The sequence below is a fragment of the Cucurbita maxima genome, unplaced genomic scaffold, assembly GCF_002738345.1.
Source record: "Cucurbita maxima cultivar Rimu unplaced genomic scaffold, Cmax_1.0 Cma_Scf00035, whole genome shotgun sequence".
Lineage (NCBI taxonomy): Eukaryota > Viridiplantae > Streptophyta > Magnoliopsida > Cucurbitales > Cucurbitaceae > Cucurbita > Cucurbita maxima.
Genome location: NW_019272051.1, coordinates 669,365 through 691,497, shown reverse-complemented (window position 1 = coordinate 691,497; position 22,133 = coordinate 669,365). Strand labels below are relative to the sequence as shown.

Sequence of the window (22,133 nt, the reverse complement as noted above, 5' to 3'; positions counted from 1 at the left end):
TAAATTGAGCCTTTTGGGGGTTCTTCACTACCACCACTCACCAACCCTTCCAAATTTCTATTTAAAATGGAGCCAATGAACAAAAAGAGGGAGTTTAGTTGTCTCTTGCATCCTCATGATGATCAAGAACAAATGCAACCTTCCCCCAAAAGAATCAACTTCCTCTTTCTATCTTGGTTTTTTTTTTTCTTAATTTCCTCATCTCTTCTACTATGATTTCATAATCTACACGGTTTTGTGTTTTTGATCTTGATCTTGATTTGGGTTTCTCAGGTTTGTAGCTGAGATTTCGTCGTCTCATCTCCGAACTCGTTGGCCTGGTTGAAACTTTTATTCGTCCGCTGGTACTTTCAAACCCCCCTCTCTTGTGACCTTATAAACTTGAGTAAGTGGAATAAGTAATTAACTTTGTAACCACTCAAGACCACGGCTAGCAGATATTGTTCTCTTTGAGCTTTCCCTTTCGGGCTTCCCCTCAAGGCTTTAAAATTCATCGGCTAGGGAAAAGTTTTACACCCTTTACTGTCCAAGCCCACCGTTAGCAAATATTTTCCTCTTTGGACTTTTCTTTTTAGATTTCCCCTCAAGACTTTAAAACGCGTATGCTATGGAAAGGTTTCCACACCCTTATAAAGAGTGTTTCGTTCTCTCCCTAACCAATGTGAGATCTCACAAACTAATTGGATAACTTTAGGAGAATTGTTAGTAGACGTCTAGAATGAGTTACCAACAAAGGATAATTGATAGTAGTTGTCAAACTGTGAACCTAGTTTTGTGATTCTGGACTAAGTTTTATGCTTTAATCAGTCGTTGTAATTCTTAACTTGAGGAGAAAATTCAAGAAATTAGTTAGTGTTTTCTCTACTAAAAATACTCGTGAGATGTATGTTTTTTTCCTAACCAACCCCAACAGAGACAATTGAAAAGCAAACTACTTAAGTTTTCTTTGCTCCAAAGAATCTCTCCCCTCGAGCTATTCCTTTGCCTCTTTTACTTATTTTAACATAATTTCAATTGAGGGTCACATATAACGTCCTCATACATGAATTATTTGAATGGAATGCATGGATGTGGATACTAGGTAAGTGAGGAGGTGGAGACAAAGGTGGTGGCTAATAACCCCGACAATCATGTTCTTTAAGATTCGTCTCTACATGTTTTAGACTAAATCAATTAATTTCATCATTATGATTACTGAATTTCACGTGTAGAACTTCCCAACATGAAGCTGAATTCGTTGTCGGAGGTGGTGGGTCTAAAATGGTGAAGCTGAAGCTATGTTTCCTCAACAAGCTTCCCTCCACCATTTTCACCTCCAACGTCATCGAATCCGACAACGGCGAGCGACTACAAATTGCACTAATGTATGTCACCGATGATTATAATCATAAGATTGTCGGGGCAGCACATCCTTTGTCGTCGCTCTTGATCGAGGTGGTCGTGCTCGATGGAGAATTTGATGGTGAACGGGAAGCTTTTGGTTGGGAATAAAAGTCATTGATGATGAGATTTTGGGCAACAACTAAGCAAAGGTACTTATTATGTCACGAGTGACAAAAAAAAAAAAAGAAAATTCTTCCCCATCCCTACCCTATAATTCTTTAAAATTAATATTTTTTAAAATATATGTATAATTCAAGTCCTTCCCAAGCCCAAATTCCTCCAATTTTTCTTTGGTATGTCCCTTAATGTGTCTGATTTCAACAATCATTAGAACTTGTGAAAGAAACGGCCATTAAGGGTGTCACATTTATGGGAAAAGAAAATCAAGCCCGGATCAAAATACGTCTCCCTTTAACTTTTTGAGTCAAAGTTTGGCGATTAATTTGAGACTATATCTAACGAGCATGTGTTACCAAGTATAACAAAGATATGAAATTAGGGTTGTGTCAAAAGAGGTAGATAGAGATAGATAGAGATAGGGAGGCCACTCCTAGTATGAGATGAGATATAGCGAGGTCATAGAACATATTTGCTTGTGATTGCATTTAGCATAGTCCCTATAGTGGGGTCACTGACTAGTATTCTTCTATATACTCAAGTTGTATGCCACATCGTTTTTCAGGTAAAGACAAAGCGCACATGCACGAATAATGGCAACATAGCGAGTAGAGATTGTGGCGAACTCATATTTAAAAAAAAATAATTATCATTTGTATTTTTTATTTTTTTCTAAATTTCAGTATGTTGTATTTAAACAGGCAAGACCATGACTGTATTTTCTAGAGATAGAAGATATTTTAAATGTTTTGTGACTGAGATGAGGTTTTATTTTAAGAGTTATATTCTGCATTTTAGAAGAGCATGAGACATTGGTAACGATTTTGAATAAGTAGAATACCTCATTCTCTCTTTCTCTTCGAAACCATAGAGTACCTCTCTTCCTCTCGTAAATGAGCTTATCAATGGGGTTAAAAAAATAATAATAATAAAACAAGTGGCATGAAGGTTCGTGGTTCGTTCTTGGCAATGATACCTGAAAAATGGCTAGAAATTCCGTAGTTCCTTATTACTGTTATAAATGGATCTTTTTGGGCGTTCCCAGCTCTCACCAATCCTGTGAGGATTCTATTGACATGATTGAGTTAATGACATGACTTTTATACCATATTAAAAATTACGACTCTCCAGAATTGTATAATATTGTCGAGTATAAGTTCTCATGACTTGACTTCACAAAAGGTGTCATACCAATTAAAATAGTATTCCTCACTTACAAATCTATGATCTTCTACTAAATTAGCCAATGTCCCACTTCCTCTCAACAATCTTCACCATTGTGTTCATGATCTTGATTTGGATTTATCACGTTTGGAGTTGAGATTTCGTCTCCTAAATTATTGGGTCGTTTTGAAACTTTTCTGAGCATGCTCATATTTTCAAACTCCTCTCTCTTTCTATGAACATATCTTAATTATTTGAACTGAATTCATGGATGTCGATCGTTATTAGGTACGTGAGGAGGTGGAGACAAAGGAGGAGGAGGTGGAACTGAACTCAACTTGAAGCTGACGATGTTGTCGGAGGTGGTGGGTGTGAAATGGTGAAGATGAAGCTATGTTTCCTCAACAAGCTTCTCTCCACCATTTTCACCACCAACCACATTGAATCCGACAACGGCGAGCCACTGCAAATTGCTCTTCCGCCCAACCGATCGCACGTCCTAGATTCTCAAACAAAGGCCCACATCTCAGTCGGCTCGGCTAGCGGCTCCTTCGACCTAGATTCTCAAGGTGGTGGGTGTGTTGCACTTACGACTAGTGGCTCCTTCGGCTTATACAGCTCAGTCGGCTCGGCTCGACTTTAGCATCTCCGACGGCTAAGATCGCGGCTTCTCGGCTCAGTAAAGGGATTTTGATCAAATTCTACTGACCATCTCAAAGCTGAAATTGACATTGTTTAAGTTAATTGAGGTCATAAGATCCAATTTCAAAGTCTAAATTAAGTTTGAGCTAAAAAATTTGAGTTATTAACGAAACAAGATGAATGTTCTAATAGGAAACAACTACCAACGATACTTGAAGCAACTTTGAAGGACGAAATTCGAACATACTTGAAATTAGGGAGAACACTGACTAAGGGCAACCAAATAAGTGGTCTTACTATCGGTTCAGTTAGAACTTATATGTTGTATGATGACACGTACCCCGTAGCTTTGCACGTGTTATATTCTTGTTATGTGTGAAAGGTTATGAAATGATATGTGAATGATATGATATGTTTGATGACATGTTCATAATATGATATATTCATGATATGATATATGTTATGATGTAATAGGACTGACAATACGACACATGTTGTGATATGATATATGACATTATACTTGCATAGTATGATATGATACGTTAGAAGACACGATATGTTGATGATATGACATATGTTTGACATGATGAAATATATGATATGCTTGACGTAAAATATGTTGTTTTGACATAATGCACGACACTGATATATGCATGGAAAGTTATGATAAAATGATATGATATAAAGGAAAGCGGAAGGGATTGTTGTACATGATAATGAAAGAAAATGTTGGGATCTCATGCATTATTGTGTGTTCTGGCATCGGGGAATACCCCTCTTCTTATAATAGTACGGACTCGTACGCTACAAGACAAGAAAACGGTCATTATATTTACTATAATGGTGCACCGGTTGCTATTCCTAAAGGGTGTCTATCAACAATAGTTTCAGAGAATGCTAGTCCAACCAATAAAGGGACTCATGAGGTATGCGAACTAATTGGTGGGTCCATACTCGCACATATGAGCCGTGTGTAGAACATTGAATATACATTCAATTACTCGCTTAGGATAGCCGCCTAAGGAAATATAGACTGTGACCCCCACAATACACTAAAACCTTCAAACACGCTTTCCAAGCATCCCAGAATCACCTGTGACGAAGAATCGAAGGAAAATACGAGACATAGAGCATTATCGAGAATGTCGGCGAGATCGAAAAACAAATACCCGTCCTTGAAACCTCAAAACCGACGTCAAAACACCCGAGATACACCGTTAAAGAGATCCCTGACGACCACACATCAAGCTAAGGACGTTTTGCGCCCTTTTCATACGCGTCGTTGCCGGTAAACGAAGTCGAGATTTCAGGTTTCCTAAACTTTCATAGATTTGGGTTTATAGGTTCTTTCAAGCCACGAAACTCGGAAAAGGAAGGAAGGAAGGCAAACAGAGAGGAAGAGGAAGATTCTTTGTACTCCATATTTTAGCAGATAATGAGACGTTAGTAACGACTTTAAGTAGGTAGAAACTTAGGGTCGTTACAACTAAATTCGACCATCTAAATTTGAGTTAATTTGAAGTTAAATTTTATGTAAATTTGAAGGAAGGAAGGACGAGGGAAAGATAGTTATTATTTAAAGGGGTAGGTATTCATGAAGATGGGCCCTTGAGAGGCTTCCCTATGTGCCATTTATTTCCACATTCACACCTCTCATCCTCTCGCTCACGTCGAAACCGCGTACGTCCCTCTTTTACCCTCATGGCAGAAGGTTCGTGGTTGGTTCTTGGAATGATAATTTCCCTATTCAATGTTATAAATAGACCCTTTTCGGCGTTCCTCAGTACCAGCTCACCCTTCTTAAAAACCCCACCAACCTTCCAAATTTCCATTTAAAATGGAGCTAATGAACAAAAAGAGGGACTTTCATGGTCTCTTGCATTCTCAGGATGATCAAGAACAACCCCTCAAAAGAATCAACTTCCTCTCTCTATCTTGGTTTTTTTTTCCTTAATTTCCTCGTCTCTTCTACTTTGATTTCATAATCTAACATGGTTTTGTGTTATTGATCTTGTTCTTGATCTTGATCTTGATCTGGGTTTCTCAGGGTTGTAGCTGACTTTTCGTCTCCGAACTTATTGGCTCATTTTGAAACTTTTATCCGCCCGGTGGTATTTTCAAACCCCTCTCTCTTTTGGGCTTATAAATTTGACTCAGTAGAATGAGTTACTAGCAACTATAAAAGAATTGGTAGTAATTGAGGATCAACGATATGTTTTTTTATAACAACAAAGAGAATTCAAAAATCTCTCCCTTTAGAGTTCCTTTCCCTCTTCTACTTGTTTTAACATAATTTCAATCGTGGATTACATTCAAGGACATATATGTGTTTTTGAACTGAATATGTGGATGTCGATACTAGGTACGTGAGGAGGTGGAGACAAAGGTAGTGGCTAATAACCCCCGACAATCATGTTCTTTAAGGTTCGTCTCTACATGTTTTAGACTAAATCAATTAATTTCATCATTATGATTATTGAATTTCACGTGTAGAACTTCCCAACATGAAGCTGAATTCGTTGTTGGAGGTGGTGGGACTAAAATGGTGAAGCTGAAGCTATGTTTCCTCAACAAGCTTCCCTCCACCATTTTCACCTCCAACGACATCGAATCCGACAACGGCGAGCGACTACAAATTGCACTAATGGATGTCACCGATGATTATAATCATAAGATTGTCGGGGCAGCACATCCTTTGTCGTCGCTCTTGGTCGAGGTGGTCGTGCTCGATGGAGAATTTGATGGTGAACGAGCTCAGTGGAGTGTTGAAGATTTCGAGAGAGGTATTGTCACTCCAAGACTTGGAGGACGACCTTACCTCGATGGTAATGATAAAAGGATTCGTTTGAAAAAGGGAGTTTTGTGGATCAACAATTTGTCCTTTATCATCAACTCTAAGAGGACCAGAACTGGAAGCTTTCGGTTGGGAGTAAAAGTCATTGATGATGAGATTTTGGACAATAACAGCTCCCCGAGAATTATAGAGGCTGTTTCTAACTCTTTTAAAGTCATGGAACATCGAAGCAAAGGTACTTATTACCCTATCCTCAAATCTCGTCCCTCAGCTTCCCTCGAGGGTAGTGAAAGGTTTCCACACCCTTATAAGGTAGTCCAGTATCCTCACTGCCACTCGTTCCTTTCTCCAATCGAACTCCTCTTCGGGACCCAAAGTCCTTATTGGCACATTGCCTCGTGTCTACCTCCTTCGGTGAACAGCCTCCTTGCTGGCACATAACCCGATGTCTGGCTCTGATACCATTTGTAACGGCTGAGGTGTACTGCTAGTAGATATTGTTCCTTTCTCCAATCGATGTGGGACCGCCACCAAATCCACCCCTCTTTGGGGGCCAGGGTCCTTACTGGCACACCGCCTTGTGTCTACCCCCTTTCGGGGAATAGCCTCCTCACGGCACACCGCCCCGTGTCTACCCTCCTTCTAGGAACAGCCTCCTCGCTGGCACATAGTCCAGTGTCTGGCTCTGATACCATTTGCAACAGCCCAGGTCTACTGCTAGCAGATATTGTCTTCGTGTCTACCCCCTTCGAGGAACAGCCTCCTCGCTGACACATAGTCCGATGTCTGGCTCTGATACCATTTGTAATGGCCCAGGTCTACTACTAGCAGATATTGTCCTCGTCCTCTTTGGGCTTTTTCTTTTGAGCTTCTCCTCAACGTTTTAAAACGTGCCTGCTAGGGAAAAGTTTCCACACCCTTTATTCTTATAGAGGGCGTATCCTTCTCCTCCTCAACCAATGTGGGATATCACAATATGTATGTGTATATATGTATGTATATACATATAATTCTTTAAAATTAATATTTCATATATATATATATATATACAGAAAACATTTTTGAGAGTCAACAAATTAAATGACAAATTTAGCCCGATGAAGATTGAAATAAGATATGAGGACTTCCTCGACGAGCATAAGCTCCCGTGACTTTGTTTTGGGCTTCCCCAAAAGTCCTCTCCCAATGGAGATGTATTCATTAAACCGAGGATCATTCCCTAATTGACTAGCCAATGTGGGACTCACTCTGAACCATCCTCAGCAAACATTAGGGTCATTTTTTGCCCATAAAAATATAATAAAAGAAAAAGTTTTTCATTTTTCACGTGCAGGGAACAATAAGCACCACCGTCTAAGGGGAGAAGACGAAGTATGGAGATTGAAAGGTATTAGCAAAAATGGTCAATATTACAAGCGCTTATCTTTCAAAGGTATTCAAACCGTGGAAAGCCTTGTGAAGGCTTATAAAAGGGATCCTCGTTATCTAAGAAAGGTAGCCAATAAGACACAAAAAAAACACTATTTCATTCATAATCATCCTTCATTAGTTCAATATAATTGATTATTTTGTGTCATGCAGTTGTTAGGCGATAGAGTTCCAGACAAGACATGGAAGACGATAGAGTTCCAGGTGATAGAGTTCCACGCTGAAGCCATGGGAGGTGCAGAAGTTGCCGACCAAAACCAGACATTCTTGGACGAACTTGAAGATGATTGTAGTCAAATGTTGTCATGGAACAAGTTGATACCCAAACCTAAGTGATGCTCATAAATATGAACCAACAAATATGTATGACCATAATATGATTCTTTTTTGTTTGTTTTAAGAATGTTCTTTTGTTTTGTTTTTTTATACTTATATATGTACACTAATATTGTAACGGCTCAAGTTCACCGCTAGCAGATATTATTTTTTTTTTAACTTTTTCTTTCGAACTTCCTTTCAAAATTTTTAAAACTCGTCTGCCACGTAAAGATTTACACAACTTTCCATAGAGTATTTTGTTCTCCTCCCAACCAACGTGAGATCTTCACATATATGATATTATTCCATTTTTGAATATAAAATCTCGAGTAACTTCATAGGTTCCCTTACCTCAAATCTCTTCTAGCGCCCTGTCATGTATCTTATTTTTTTACACCTATTTTTAAAAATTATTAAACAAATTAGCATTTAATTTTTAAGAAAGTGAAGCTTAGGGTTAAATTGTGTTCCATTTCCAAGGAAGGTACGAGGAAACATCCTTCGAGGGCAAAGCTTGTGTGTTGTGAGATTGGGACAAAAAGTTGAGAAATTGGAAACAAGTGGAGGGAGACGACTTGGGTCTTCTTTTCCTTTCCCTAACCCTTCCAAATCAATACTAATCCTTAATTAAACCTTAATTATAACTTTAGTTTTTAAAGAATTTAGAAAGAAGTTAGGTAACGTTCTATGCCCGATATTTTGATTCATAATTCGAATTCAGCACATAATACCTCACATGACATAGTCACGTTATTCACTTCTCGCTTCTAAAAGGTGAAGGTTGTTCTCACCCTACATACTATACGAGCCAGCACCTAATACCCCGGATGATCACGTTATTTATTTCTCGCTTCTAAAAGGTGAAGACTGGTCTCACTCCACAAACTATACGAGCCTTTTTAACATGTTTTGTCCTTGTCCCACAAAACACACTTAAACTTTGAAATTCCTATAATTGAGTCATTCACCATGTGCACCTTGTTGGAATAAGTAGTAACTTTCAATTCTTTTAAGTATTTCTTAGTCATTTTATCCTCCTGTTCTCTTTCGAATATGGTTTCCATTCATTCATATACCTTTTTGTGGGAAAGATTTCCACATCATTACAAACAGTGTTTCATTCTCCTCCCAACCAATGTGGGATCTTCACAAATATGATATTATCCACTTTTGAATATAAAATCTCGAGTAACCTCTTATGTTCCCTTACCCACAATCTCTCTGACCTAACCAACTATCACGCCAAACTCCCTCTCACATTCTCGGCTATGGTATTTCATCAATTTTACTCAACACTATGTCCGGTTGATGAAGCCGTTGGTGAAGGAAGAATTGTCCTAAAAAGAGATCGTACAAAATTGATTATAAAAAATAATTAGATTTTTATCTATGTTCCAAAACAAATGAGAATTCATCCTATTCTATGTATGGTATTATTATTGAAATAAATTTCTAAATATTTAAAAATAATTTATTTACCCCTATTTTTTAAAATTATTAAAAAAAATTAGCTTTTAATTTTTTTTTAAAAACTCTTATATCTATATATATATTTATATATATATACCCAAATGTCAAGGGTGGAAAAAAAAAATATTCTTGCAAAGTCAAATTTAAGAGAATATTTGATTTAATTATTTCATTTTTTTCAAGGTTTTGGAAATGTTAATGAATTTAATTATTGATTTGTCACACGTGCAGTCGAAAAATTCGTATATGGTTGATTAAAATAAAACGTTGTGAACAATTAATTTCCTCACCTAATTCGAATGGTTTTAGATACCTTTAATTTTTAAAGTTCAAGTTATGATATCACTTTCTATCCATGTGATACCAAACATTTGCAATTAATTCCTTTGAAAATTTGTACTTGTATTACGTAAACTTTCATGTCATTTCTCATTTCGGATTCATTTAAACTAAGAAACATAATAAATGGTATGGTAGGGATTTTTTCGTCATTTCTTACTATTATCGTACTTTATGCCCTAAACATGCTTTTATTACCTTAAAATCACGTAAAAATCTTTTTTAATAATATAAATAAGTGTCATGTAAAGTTTCGTGTCATCTAGAGTTCATTAATGCCTTAAACCAACATAATAGTCATGGTAGGGGCATTTTCATCAATTTAACCCTTAACGCTAGTTTATGTCCTAAACATACTTATAAGATATCGAAATTATGCATAAACATAATTGATTCCAGGTAATTTCAAGTCATTTGGAGTTCATTTAAACCCTAAACATAATAGAAGACATCAAAGGGGCATTTACGTCATTTTACCTTATCATTGGTTTATGCCCTAAATATGCTCCGAAAATCTTGAAATCGTGTATAAATCATAACTCGTGATATTAGGCAATAATTTACAATTCATGTACAACGGATGTTATTTAGTGGGTCAATTTCATAAATTACTTGATAGTTTTTTTACGTAAGGTAAGCTCTGAGAGCTCGGTATAAAGCTCACTATAATAGATTGTCAAAACTAACTTGAGGGTTCATTATGTTACTCCTCTTAGACCGTGATTAACCTACTATAATCAAGTTAAGCACTACAACAAACAAGTTTAGAACCTCTTCGAAGATTTAATTAATGAAAATCACACAAGCTATGGGCATTAGTGAGTCAAAGGACACCATAGTAACTCATAATCACGTCACACTTTTATTTTATTTGCTTTTAGTATTCGAGTTTTAGTCATGGTCTGAGATTCTAAACCTCAAAATTTTTGTCATGACAAATAAATTATAACATAACATAGATGATTTATTATCTTTCATAGGGCATGTCGGATGATGATGAAGTGTTTGTCATGGAAATATTTTGAGTCTACATCTAGTTTATAGAATCTATAAGACTAGAGCTGTGATACCAATTGTATCAATCCTATTTTTTATTTAAAAATAAGACGGTTACTATATGCATGTCATGACTATTTCTTTTAACTCTACTTTCTTTTTCGAGTACAGTTGGATGTGTAGTACTTCTTTTCACAAAGTTCACGCACACATAAACCTACTAAGCGGGCTCATATACTTCCCGTGACCAAACTACGGGTTAACGCACACTCACACTGTCAAAAAATAACGAAAAGAAAGGAGCACATATCAATCCATAATTAACATACTGGGGAAGTATTTCATGCTAGAGACGTACAACATGGTATACAGTTATGATGCACAACATACTTTCATTATTGATTAATAAAATCTTGCAAAAACTAAATCATATTACAAATCAGGCTTATTGACTCACACTATACTCGAGTTTTTTGGGTCACGAACCTAATCAACTCGAAAACCGAACTCAACCCAACGTGTGTATGCCCATAGAAAAATAGTTAGAACTATCGTTTATCACCCTCCTTCAATTGAGTTTAAATTTTATGTAAATAGGAATGTATGATAAGAAAAAGATAATTAGATATTAATAAAGGGTTAGGTATGGAATAAGATGACCCTTAAGTGGTTTCCCTCTGCCATTTATTTCCAAATTCACATCTCTCCTCTCTCTCTTCCTCTCGTGGCATGAAGGTTCGTGGTTCGTTCTTGGCTATGATAATTGGAAAATTCATTAGTTCCTTATTACTCTTATAAATTCATCCTTTTGGGTATTTTCTTCTTCACTCACCCCAACTCGAAAACCCCACGAACCTTCTTCCAAAGAATTCTTTGGGACTCCCTTCCCAACGTTCCTCTCTTCATGAGGCTTATAGAGCCCTTGAACAGCTTCTTCTTAGAGGCTCGACTCCTTTCTTTAGAGTCCTCGATACTTGAAGATTTTATTTACATGGCTAAATTAAGGGCATGACTCTCATACCATGTTAGGAATCACGACTCTTCAAAATGGTATGATATTATCCACTTTGAACATATGCTCTCGTAACTTTAATTTGAACTTCTCCAAAAGGTCTTATACCAACGGCGATGAAAGTTCCACATCGGCTAATTTAGGGAATGATCGTGGGTTTATAATCAAGAAATACTATCTTCATTAGTGTGAGGCTTTTTGGGAAGGTCAAAGCAAAACCATGAGAGCTTATGTTCAAAGTGAACAATATCATATCATTGTGGAGAGTCAGTTCATCTAACCACCAATAGTAGTAAAATTGTTGTTGCTCTTGGTTGAGGTGGTCGTGCTTGAGGGAGAATTTGATGGTGAACGAGCTCAATAGAGTATTGAAGATTTCGAGAGGAGTGTCTCAATTCGACCTAACCCAACCCAATCCATGAACATATTGGATTTGCGTCTCTTCTCGACCAAATCTTTAAAATAATAATTAAATTGACAAAATATGATGGTTAACCGTTGAAAAAATCACATTGATCTTGATAAAAGTGATAGTTTTCACTTTCCAATGATTGGCCCAAGTTTTGGGGTTTTGTGTAAATATTTTAAAACCAAAGAGGCAATTTTTAATAACTCATTAGAACATTATTCTTAACTTGGCTATTTAATGACAACCTGTGAATCTTATTCTTAGGTAGTTGTACACGGGTTAGGTTCCAAAAAAATCTTTTGGACTAATCAAGTTGGGTTGGTGACCCGTGCACCTCGAATAGAGTTCATAACCCAACTTAATCCAGCCCTCTATTTTCAAGTTAGGTGGTCTGGTTATTTTTTTTTTATAATTATTTTAAAAAATTCTAAAATACATGTTACACTAATAATTAAAATATCAAACATTTACGAGTCACAACACATCATTAACATCCGCTATAAACTTTAAATATTCTTTTTTTAATTTGGGTGGAACTGGGTTGTATCCCTATTTTTAGATGGGTCGAGTTTAGTCAATAAAAAAAATGTAAATAGGCAAACTAAACCAAAATGTCGGTTTCCCACAAATTCAAACCAACCGAGAAAAAAAAATCTAACACAATCCAACCTTTATGATCTCGGTTGGATAATCCATTAGTCCAATTATGGATTAATATAAACACCCTTATTTATTTCGACATTAAAAGGGAAAAATGGGTGATAAAAATGTATAAAAAAATTAAATAAAAACAATCTTACAACCCACTTTAATAACTTATAAGCTCAACTAATCTTGTCATTACAGATTTATTACAGTTCAATTAGTTGATACAAAGATAATTGATAAATTTTGTATAACCCTAACTCCTAAAGCACTCGTGACCTCTACATGGGTTCTATTTAATAACATCGTTTTCATTACTCGGGTTTAGGCACCAACTTGGTTCTTGTTGTTGGTTGTATTGGTTGTACATGTGTGTATCGTTACGATAATTTGAGGTTAAAGCTTGACCGTGTGACAACAGAGATTGAAAATCTGCAAACGAAAATGATATTTATACATATGATATGATATGATATGATAGTGAAGAAAAGATTGCAAAAAATTAGTTGCAATACCTTCTATCGTGAAATCATAGCCTTGATATCCATCAAAGCCTGTTTGGGGTAACCCATGGCTATCGCTTATGATAATTTGTGGGTTGCCAACCTCAAGGTTTTGATAACAAGTAGTAGGAGAGTCACATTCCAAAGCATTATCAACCATTGCCTTCCATGTCTTGTTTGGAACTTTATCACCAAGCAACTACCATGCATGCAAATAAAATTAGTGTTTGAAATGAAGTAATTAAGGATGGTAAATTTTTGTAGCTACCTTTCTTAGAGAGCAAGAATCTCTTTTATAAGCGTTTCTGAATTCCTCCACATTTTTTATACCTTTGGACGATAAGTTCTTGTGATATTTACCGTCTTTTCCTATCCCTTCGAGTCGCCATACTTCATCTTCATTCTTTGGTGGATGGTTCTTCTTGTTTACTGAAATTTCAAGAGTGTTAAAATATTGATATAATTACGTTTATGAAGAAAGAAACGAGATACCTTGTCCACGATTATCCATGACTCTAAAAGGATTCGATATAGCTTCTCCGATTCTTGGGTACTTGGCTAAAATATCATTATCAATGATCCTTACCCCCAATCGAAACATTTTCGACCGCCTCCAGCTTGAGTTGTCGGTGAATCTCAAATGTTTGATGACCGCAACTCCGTTTTCTAGACGAACCCTAAGATCGTTACCAACAAGTAAAGGTCTTTTTCCCTCTCTTTCAATCAAAATGTTTTTCTTGAATTCGTCAACACTCCAATGAACTTCGTCGTCTCTTTGGGTAGAGTCGAATTCTCCATTAATGACGACGAACTCAATCAGAGCTGATAATAAAGGATCTGTCGGATCAATGTTGTTGCAGTTGGTGGGATCACACAGCGCAATTCGCAGTGGTTCGTTGTTCTCGGCTTCAATGTCGTTGGTGGTGTAAATAAAGGAGGGAACCCTGTTCATGAAATGTAACTTCAGCTTCACCGCTCCAGATTCAACAATACCTTCTTCTCTCGTTTGATCGTTAATAGTTAATGATCTGACAAATGTTAGGATAGTTGTGAAGTAGGTAAGTGATTTTAACTACTTCAAAATGAAGATAAGACTCAATTTGGTTCAATCTTACGTAGAAGATGATTGATCCAATATAAGGTAAGGCTCAATCGTCTTCTCCACCTCATCACGAACCTGAAAAAAAATGAGTCTGTTCTAAATTTGGAAAGACTAAAAGATGGAAAAGAAAGAAAGAGAGGAGTTTGAAAGTACCATAACGCGAAGGAGAGTTTCAATATCAAACCCATATTTATCATAAGAACCCTTATCATCATTGACACATTCAGCTCTAAACCTGAGAAAAACACCCAAATCAAGATGTCAAAATCAAACCCAGAAAGAAAAAACATTAAAAAAAAACTTCAAAATATCAAAACCTAAATCAAAATCCTCAAAACCCGAAAAAAAAAAAAAAAAAATTTCAAAACTTCAAACCCGAATCAAAATCCTCAAAACCCAGAAGAAAAAACCTCAATACTTGAGAAACATGAGTGAGATTGAAAGTGCAAAAAATATAAGTGGGATATAAAATGCGAGAAATATAGGTGGGATCAGAAAGTCCCCGTAGGATCTCAAGTTACACCTATATTTCTTACACTTCTTCCTCATTCTTAACATGGTATGAGAGCATCACTCTTAACATGGTATATGAGCATCATTCTTAACAATGATCTTCAAACCCTAGAAGAAAACATAGAAAAAAAGAACTTCAAAACTCGAATCAAAATCCTCAAAACCCATAAGAAAAACGTAAAAACTTCACAACCGAGATCATGATCCTCAAAATCGAGAAGAAAAACATAAAAAGAAATGAACTTCAAACCTTCAAAACTTGAATCAAAATCCTCAAAACCCATAAAAAGAACGTAAAAACTTCACAACCCAGATCATGATTCTCAAAACCGAGAAGAAAAACATAAAAAATTAAACTTCCAACCTTCAAAACTCCGAATCAAAATCCTCAAAACCCATAAGAAAAACATCAAAACTACCCCGATAATGATCCTCAAAACTTTAACCCCAGCAGAAAAACATAAAAAAATAAACTTCAATTCTTCAAAACTCGAATCAAAATCCTCAAAACCCATAAGAAAAACGTCAAAACTTCCAAACTGAGATCATGATCCTCAAAACCTAGAAGAAAAACATAAATAATAATAATAATAATAAATAAATAAATAAATAAAAACTTCAAACCTTCAAAACTAGAATCAAAATCCTCCAAACCAGAAGAAAAACGTCAAAACTCCTCAAAACCTAGAAGAAAAACATTAAAAAAAAAAAAAAAATTAAAAATTTCAAAACCCAGAAGAAAATCATAAAAAAAAAAACTTCAAAACTTCAAAACCCAGATCATGATCCTCAACAAAACCAGGAAGAAACAATAAAAAAAAAAAAAAAGTTGAAATCTTTGAAGCCCCAAATGAAGATCCTCAAAAACCCAGAAAAGGAAAAGAGTGGGAACACCTTTTGGGATCGTGTTGGTGATCCCGAACATGAAACGGAAAGCCCCTCTTTTCCATACTCGATTGATCACAGTATTATCAAAGTCTAAAACAAACAAGTTCGGTGAGAAGTTGATTGGAAATGAGGCTTATAAATGAAGCTGAGGAAGTGAAGCTTGGGGTTAAATTGTGTTCCAATTTCCATGGAAGGTACGAGGAAACATCCTTCGACCCCAAAGCGTGTATTTTGTAAGAAGTTGGAAGCAAGTGGAGGGGACGACTTGGGTCTTCTTTGTTTGCTCGACCATTGTTAGCATTAAATGAGAAGCAATTGATTTTCAGCAAAGCCAAATCCCAAGGACGTCGATTTCCTAAAAAGACCTAATTATAACTTTATAACTTTAAAATTGTTGGATGATGAAAGTCCTGTTAGACGAACACGACTCTCCACAATGGTATGATATTGTCCACTTTGAGCATAAGTTCTCATGGCTTTGCTTTGAGCTTCCCAAAAGGCCTCACACCAATGGAGAGTGTATTCTTAGATTATAAACCCATGATCATTCCCTAAATTAACCGATGTGGGACTTTCATCATCCAACAAGTCCCACGTCCACTAATTTAGGGAATGATCATGCGTTTATAAATAAAAGAATACTCTCTCTATTGGTACAAGAACTTTTGGGGAAGCCCAAAGCAAAGCCATGGGAGCTTATGCTCAAGATGGACAATATCATACTATTGTGGAGAGTCATGTTCATCTAACATGGTATCAGAGCCATGCCCTAAACTTAGTCGTGTCAATAGATTGATAAATCCTCAAATGTCGAACAAAGGACTCCAGAAGAAAAGGAGTCGAGCCTCAATTAAGGGGAGGTGTTGGATCATGAAAGTGAGTTTATAAACAAAGAATATTCTCTACATTGATATACGGTCTTTTGGTGAAACCCAAAGCAAAGCCATGAGAGCTTATGCTCAAAGTGTACAATATCATACCATTGTGAAGAGTCGTGTTCATCTAAGATAGGTAACGTTCGAATTTAGCATCTAATACTTCGACATAGCCACGTTATTTACTTCCCCCTTCTAAAAGTAAAAACTATCCTCACCCCACAAACCAACACGAATCGTTTCAGTATATTTTGTTCTTATCACTGTTCCTATAATCGAGCTACCGACCAAAACGGTGTACCATATTGATATAAGTACAGTAACTTTCCATTGTTTTAAGCATTTCCTAATCCCTATTAACAACTTCTATTTTTTAATTCATTTAATCTGCCCTATTAATTAATTGAACTAAAAATAATTTTATAAAAAAACAATAATTATATTTTAGTTAATTAATTGATATTTTGACTTTTCAATGTTCTTCGTGTGTGAACAAAGAGCCAAATTTTCATTTAGATATTTATTGAATTATTAAAAGAATTTATTTAATTTTCATTCATTAATAAATATATTTTAAATAATATATCTTAATATTAATACTTTTTTTCAAATAAATGTTTTACCCAACAATTCCTATGTGATTTCTTCCCTTTTCCTAGAGAGTTTCGTCACTTCTTCCAACAAAATTCCAAGATTGCCCTCTTTCGACATTGTGTCAAATTACAAAAATATCCTCACCGTTAAATTTATAAATTAAATTAATCATTATCCTTCTAATAATTACAACATTAACTTATAATTATATATATTTTTATTTTTCGTTTAAATCTTTTTAATTATTTTAGTAAATGATCGATATGAGCCTAATTCAGTTGTATAAAACATAATCTTTCAAACGACATGTTTGAATCTTGGTAACAAATAGGTACGTGGATTTAAAAATTTTCAACACCCTAACTACCTACGAACCATTGTAGCATTGTTGTCATATGTGCAGAGCCACCTTAACTTTACGTGAAAAGTAAGAGTAGCATGTGACTTGAGTATTTTAAGAAATATTTCGTAAGTAACCCCACTGTTGGGGCCAGGGAATGCATATACAAACAATCATGATGGAACCTAACCTTTAAAAATGTCCTAGCAAGGTCTTGTGCTTCGTTCAGTCCGGGCAGAGTTGGATATGTGGTACTTCTCCATACACCATCCACGTACGCGCACATGAACCCACTGAGTGAACTCGTATATGTACCCCCTAATCCTAGCTCATGAAGCTAATGTGCTAACGAACCCACATGATACCATGACAAACATAAATATCAAAGATATGCGTCTGTAATAAACTTAGGGGAAGTATCCAAATACACGTGACATACATAAATGCAAAAGGTTCCCTTAACTTAAAATCATAGTATATACTTAAGATACAAATCGTGCCTAGCATACATATGAATTATGTGTACATAATGATCATCATGTCTTTTATAATACTCCAAGTAAGGTTAAGGTAATTAAGTTTAAAATGTCCATGTAAAGTTTAAAGGATCTAAGGAAAGGAATAAACTAACCCAAGCAAGGACAGAAACCTCCTCAATCCAAGAGCCATAACTCGAGGATGAACGTAGGTCGGGAGCAGGAGCTATACAGAGCTACACTGTTTTCAACTACTTTAGTGTTTGTTTACCCGGCTCAACTTATTCCAACTTTAACTTGGATTTGTAAATAAATATACTTATGTTTGGTTTTAAATGCGATATTTTACTTAGTCTTTCAAGTTCTTATTAAAATAGAGTCGACTCGAGTGAGAAAAATCGAGTCGTGACATCTTTCATCATATATCATTGATAGTATATTATAATTCCATAACATAGTATATTGGTTATTAATGTAATATATACGGTGGATAAGTAGAATTTTTTTTTAAGTAATTAAAAACAAAACCCGACAACCCAACGAAACCCATCCCGAAAATAGAGGATTGAGTTGGGTTGGATTGTGAACTCTATTCATGTTGCTCGAATCACCGACTAAACTAGCTCAAAATTTTAGATCCGTCCAAAAGATGTCATAATTCATTTCAATTCAATCCGTACAACTTTGAAAAATAATATTTCCAAAACACCAAAAGGAATGAATGTTGAACTGATTACTTACTACTTAAGTTATTTGACGGATAGAAAATTTCTGACATAAAGGTACAAGTTCTAAAATTTAATGTACTTTGAATTCAAAACCAATAATGTGTCTTTGACCAATTTGGTAATACTTTTGTAAAGCTATAATAAGAATATGATTGGTAAAGTAAACTCAAGAAAGTTTTTTCAACGGACCCGAATAGAGTTTACGACTCAATTCAACCCAATCCTCTATTTAAATTATTTTAAAAAATTAACGTTGTTTACATCAATAACTAAAATTTCATAAATATCAGCACGAATTACAAAGGTCAAATATTTTTAATTTTCGTAAGAATCTTAAATTTCAGAAAAAATCTTAAATTTCATAAATATATAGTCGGTTAAATCGCTTAAATTTTATTCAATCCTTTACATTCGAGTAAATGAATTAGTTAGTTGCTTTCACTCTTCAACGTAGGGATCCGTTTTCATAGCTCAAAAAGTCGCTGCCTTCCTACCAGGATGCCTCCTTGATCGGAGAGCCTCTTTACTAGTTTTTGAATGATAATGAGGTTTTTGAAAAAGACCCTTCCATTAAAACTCGTCTGCTAGGGGAAGGTTTCCATACCTTTATAAACGATGTCTTGTTCTTCTCCCCATCCAATGTGGGACATCACAGTTTTCCACTACTCAAAGAAGTTATTTTCGATAAAAAATCCAAAAAATTCAACCTTAAACTCACGATGATTATGGAGGTTTCAATGTCAGCTTAAGCTCTCTCTGTAAATTATGAAGTAGGGGTTCATTTGGAACAAGAATAGAGCAAATTTGAGCCTTCAATCACAAGAATCGAAGTTTAGTTTATGAGTTTATCTTTCTTGAATTTCTTCTAAATTTGAGGACTACAAGTAGCCATTTTCTTTCTGACTAGTTTTTACACATTCTAAACGAGCTCCCCAACAAGTTTGATGAAGGATTTGAGAGATGAGAGTGTCTAGAACTCATTCCCTCAATTCAAGCATCCATGACCTGTTCATATAGACCCTGATGCTTAGATCTGGTAGAGATATATTTGGAAGATATTTGGTAAAGATGGATAGAGATATATTTGGTAGATTATTTCGGTTAAATCTTTTGAAAACTATATTTAGTAAATTGAAACCATATATATATCTCATCAGTCAATGCTATCAAAATATACTTTTCTTCGTCCTCTGTATTCTATCTTATTTTACATGCTTGAATTCATCAATAAAACCTTTACTCAATATTCCTCCTTATATTTTTTCACTTATGTGTTCATATTGAGCGAGTATGTGCGTTGTTGAGCGATCCTAACAATTGGTATCAGAGCTAACAATTGGTATTGATCCTAACATGACCAACGAAAGTAGAAGATGTAAAAATCGAATTCGAGCCCAGAAGATAAGTCGTCTCTCCAAACCAAATTCAATAGGTTGGTGGGCACTTAAAGGATGAAGTTTCATGAAAACCACTTAGAGTAAATACCTCAGAATCAACGGAAATCGAAGAGAAGAAAAAAAAAAAAGCTTATCGAGTCTGTTTTTGTTGGATTTGGGGAAAACTCCAACGAACATGACATGAAGAAGTTAATGGCTTGTGCTCACTTTAGGAACTTAAATATTGTTAAATCATAATTAGGGTAGTTATAAGGTGTAGGGTTAGCCCTTCATTTTTAAGCAACTAAGAAGTTACCTTATGATTAAAAGGAGCTTTAGGTTCATCCTCAATTTTAAGTAATTAGTATGTTATCTCGTGATAAGCTATAGATTAGCCCTTGGTTTTTAAACAACCAGGAGGTTATCCTCAGATTAAGATGAGTTCTAGACTCATCATGATGTTGCTTCATAATAAGCTTTAGGTTAGCCCGTAGTTTTTAAGCAGCCAGAAAGTTACCCTAATTCAAGATGAGCTCTAGGATTACCTTAATTTTTAAGTAATCAGACTGCTACCCTAATATTAAAATGAGCTCTAGGTTCATCTTTGATTTTTAAGCAACCAAGATGTTACCTCATGATAAGTTTTAGGTTAGCCGTTAGTTTTTAAGCAAGTAGGAAGCTACCCTAACTCAAGATGAACTCGAGGTTAACTACCCTAACTCAAGATGAGCTCGATGTTAACTCTGAATTTTTAAGTACTCAAGATGCTACCTCATGATAAGATTGAGATAGTTCTTGATTTTTAAGTAATACATGATACTCTAAGTTAAAATGATCTAGGCATGCAATCATTGATCAAGATGGTGCAAGTGGTAAGTCTTAGGTAGTATTAGATTTTTAAGTAATCAATATGCTACCCTAAAGCTAAGGATAAAGAATTTTGTTCTACTTAGCTATTGATTTTCTAGTAATCAATCTGCTGCCCCACAGCCATGAATCAAGAAAGGAAACAATCTTTATGGATAGCCTTTGATTTTCAAGTGGTTACGAGACTACCTTAAGGACTTGGTTAAGGATGAATGCAGATCTCGAGCAGGAGCCATACAGAGCCACACCGTTTTCAACTACTTTAGTGTTTGTTTATGAGACTCAATGTATTCAAACTTTAACTTGGATTTGTAAATAAATATACATATGTTCTGTTTTAAATGCAATATTTTACTTAATCTTTCCAGTTCTTATTAAAATAGTATCGACTCGAGTGAGAAAAATTGAGTCGTGACATCTTTTATCATGTATCATTGAAAGGATATTATAATTCCATAACATAGAATCGCATAACATGGCATAACTTAGTATACTGGTTATTAATGTAATATCTATTGTGGATAAGTATAATTTTTTTAACGAAACTCATCCCGAAAATAGAGAACTGAGTTGGATTGGGTTGTGAGCTCTGTTACTTGAGTCACATATCCAACTAACTTAAAATTTTAGATCTGTCCAAAAGATGTCTATCAACTCAATTCAATATGGATACTAACTTTGAAAAATAACATTTCCAAAACACCAAAAGGAATGAACGTTGAATTGATAACTTACTAGTAAAGTTATTTGACGAATAGAAAAATTTATGACACAAAGGTACAAGTTCTAAAATTCAACGTACTTTGAATTCAAAACCAATAATGTGTCCTTCACCAATTTGGTAATACTTTTTGTAAAGCTATAATAAGAATATGATTGGTAAAGCTAACTCTCAAAAATCTTTTCGTTCCCAATTCAACCCAATTCTCTATTTTAATTTTACATTAATAATTAAAATTTCATAAATTTCAGCATAAGTTTTTTTAGACGTGAATAGGCTCTTGGTTGCAATTTTTTTTTAATTTTATTTATCTACCATTTATAATTATTCGGATACAATCTTAGATAAAAGGTATTAAAAGTTCAAAACACAAATCAATCCATAATTATTCACAAAAAAAAAAAAAAAAAAAAAATTCAATAAAAAAAAAGAG

The 22,133-nt window shown here is 35.1% G+C and overlaps 2 protein-coding genes and 1 long non-coding RNA gene across 3 annotated transcripts; 1 reads left to right on the top strand and 2 right to left on the bottom strand.

The window, feature by feature from the left end:
- Positions 1-544: 544 nt before the first annotated feature.
- On the bottom strand, positions 545-20,072 carry LOC111467960. Its single transcript, XR_002714658.1, has 5 exons — positions 20,004-20,072; positions 16,863-16,867; positions 5,430-5,437; positions 2,215-2,222; positions 545-555 (listed from the first exon to the last, which is right to left on the bottom strand). It is a non-coding gene; the product is annotated as an uncharacterized LOC111467960 (long non-coding RNA).
- LOC111467889 (calmodulin-binding protein 60 G-like) lies at positions 5,123-7,996 on the top strand. Its single transcript, XM_023112978.1, has 6 exons — positions 5,123-5,244; positions 5,354-5,417; positions 5,669-5,730; positions 5,800-6,335; positions 7,434-7,594; positions 7,682-7,996. The coding sequence occupies exons 1-6, from the start codon at positions 5,144-5,146 to the stop codon at positions 7,862-7,864; spliced, it is 1,107 nt and encodes a 368-aa protein (XP_022968746.1). The 5' UTR covers positions 5,123-5,143; the 3' UTR covers positions 7,865-7,996.
- On the bottom strand, positions 12,983-15,791 carry LOC111467884 (calmodulin-binding protein 60 G-like). The gene is made up of 7 exons (XM_023112973.1): positions 15,730-15,791; positions 14,476-14,557; positions 14,336-14,397; positions 13,713-14,248; positions 13,489-13,649; positions 13,233-13,419; positions 12,983-13,149 (listed from the first exon to the last, which is right to left on the bottom strand). Exons 1-7 carry the CDS (start codon positions 15,783-15,785, stop codon positions 13,010-13,012), a joined length of 1,224 nt encoding a protein of 407 aa, XP_022968741.1. The 5' UTR covers positions 15,786-15,791; the 3' UTR covers positions 12,983-13,009.
- Positions 20,073-22,133: the final 2,061 nt, after the last annotated feature.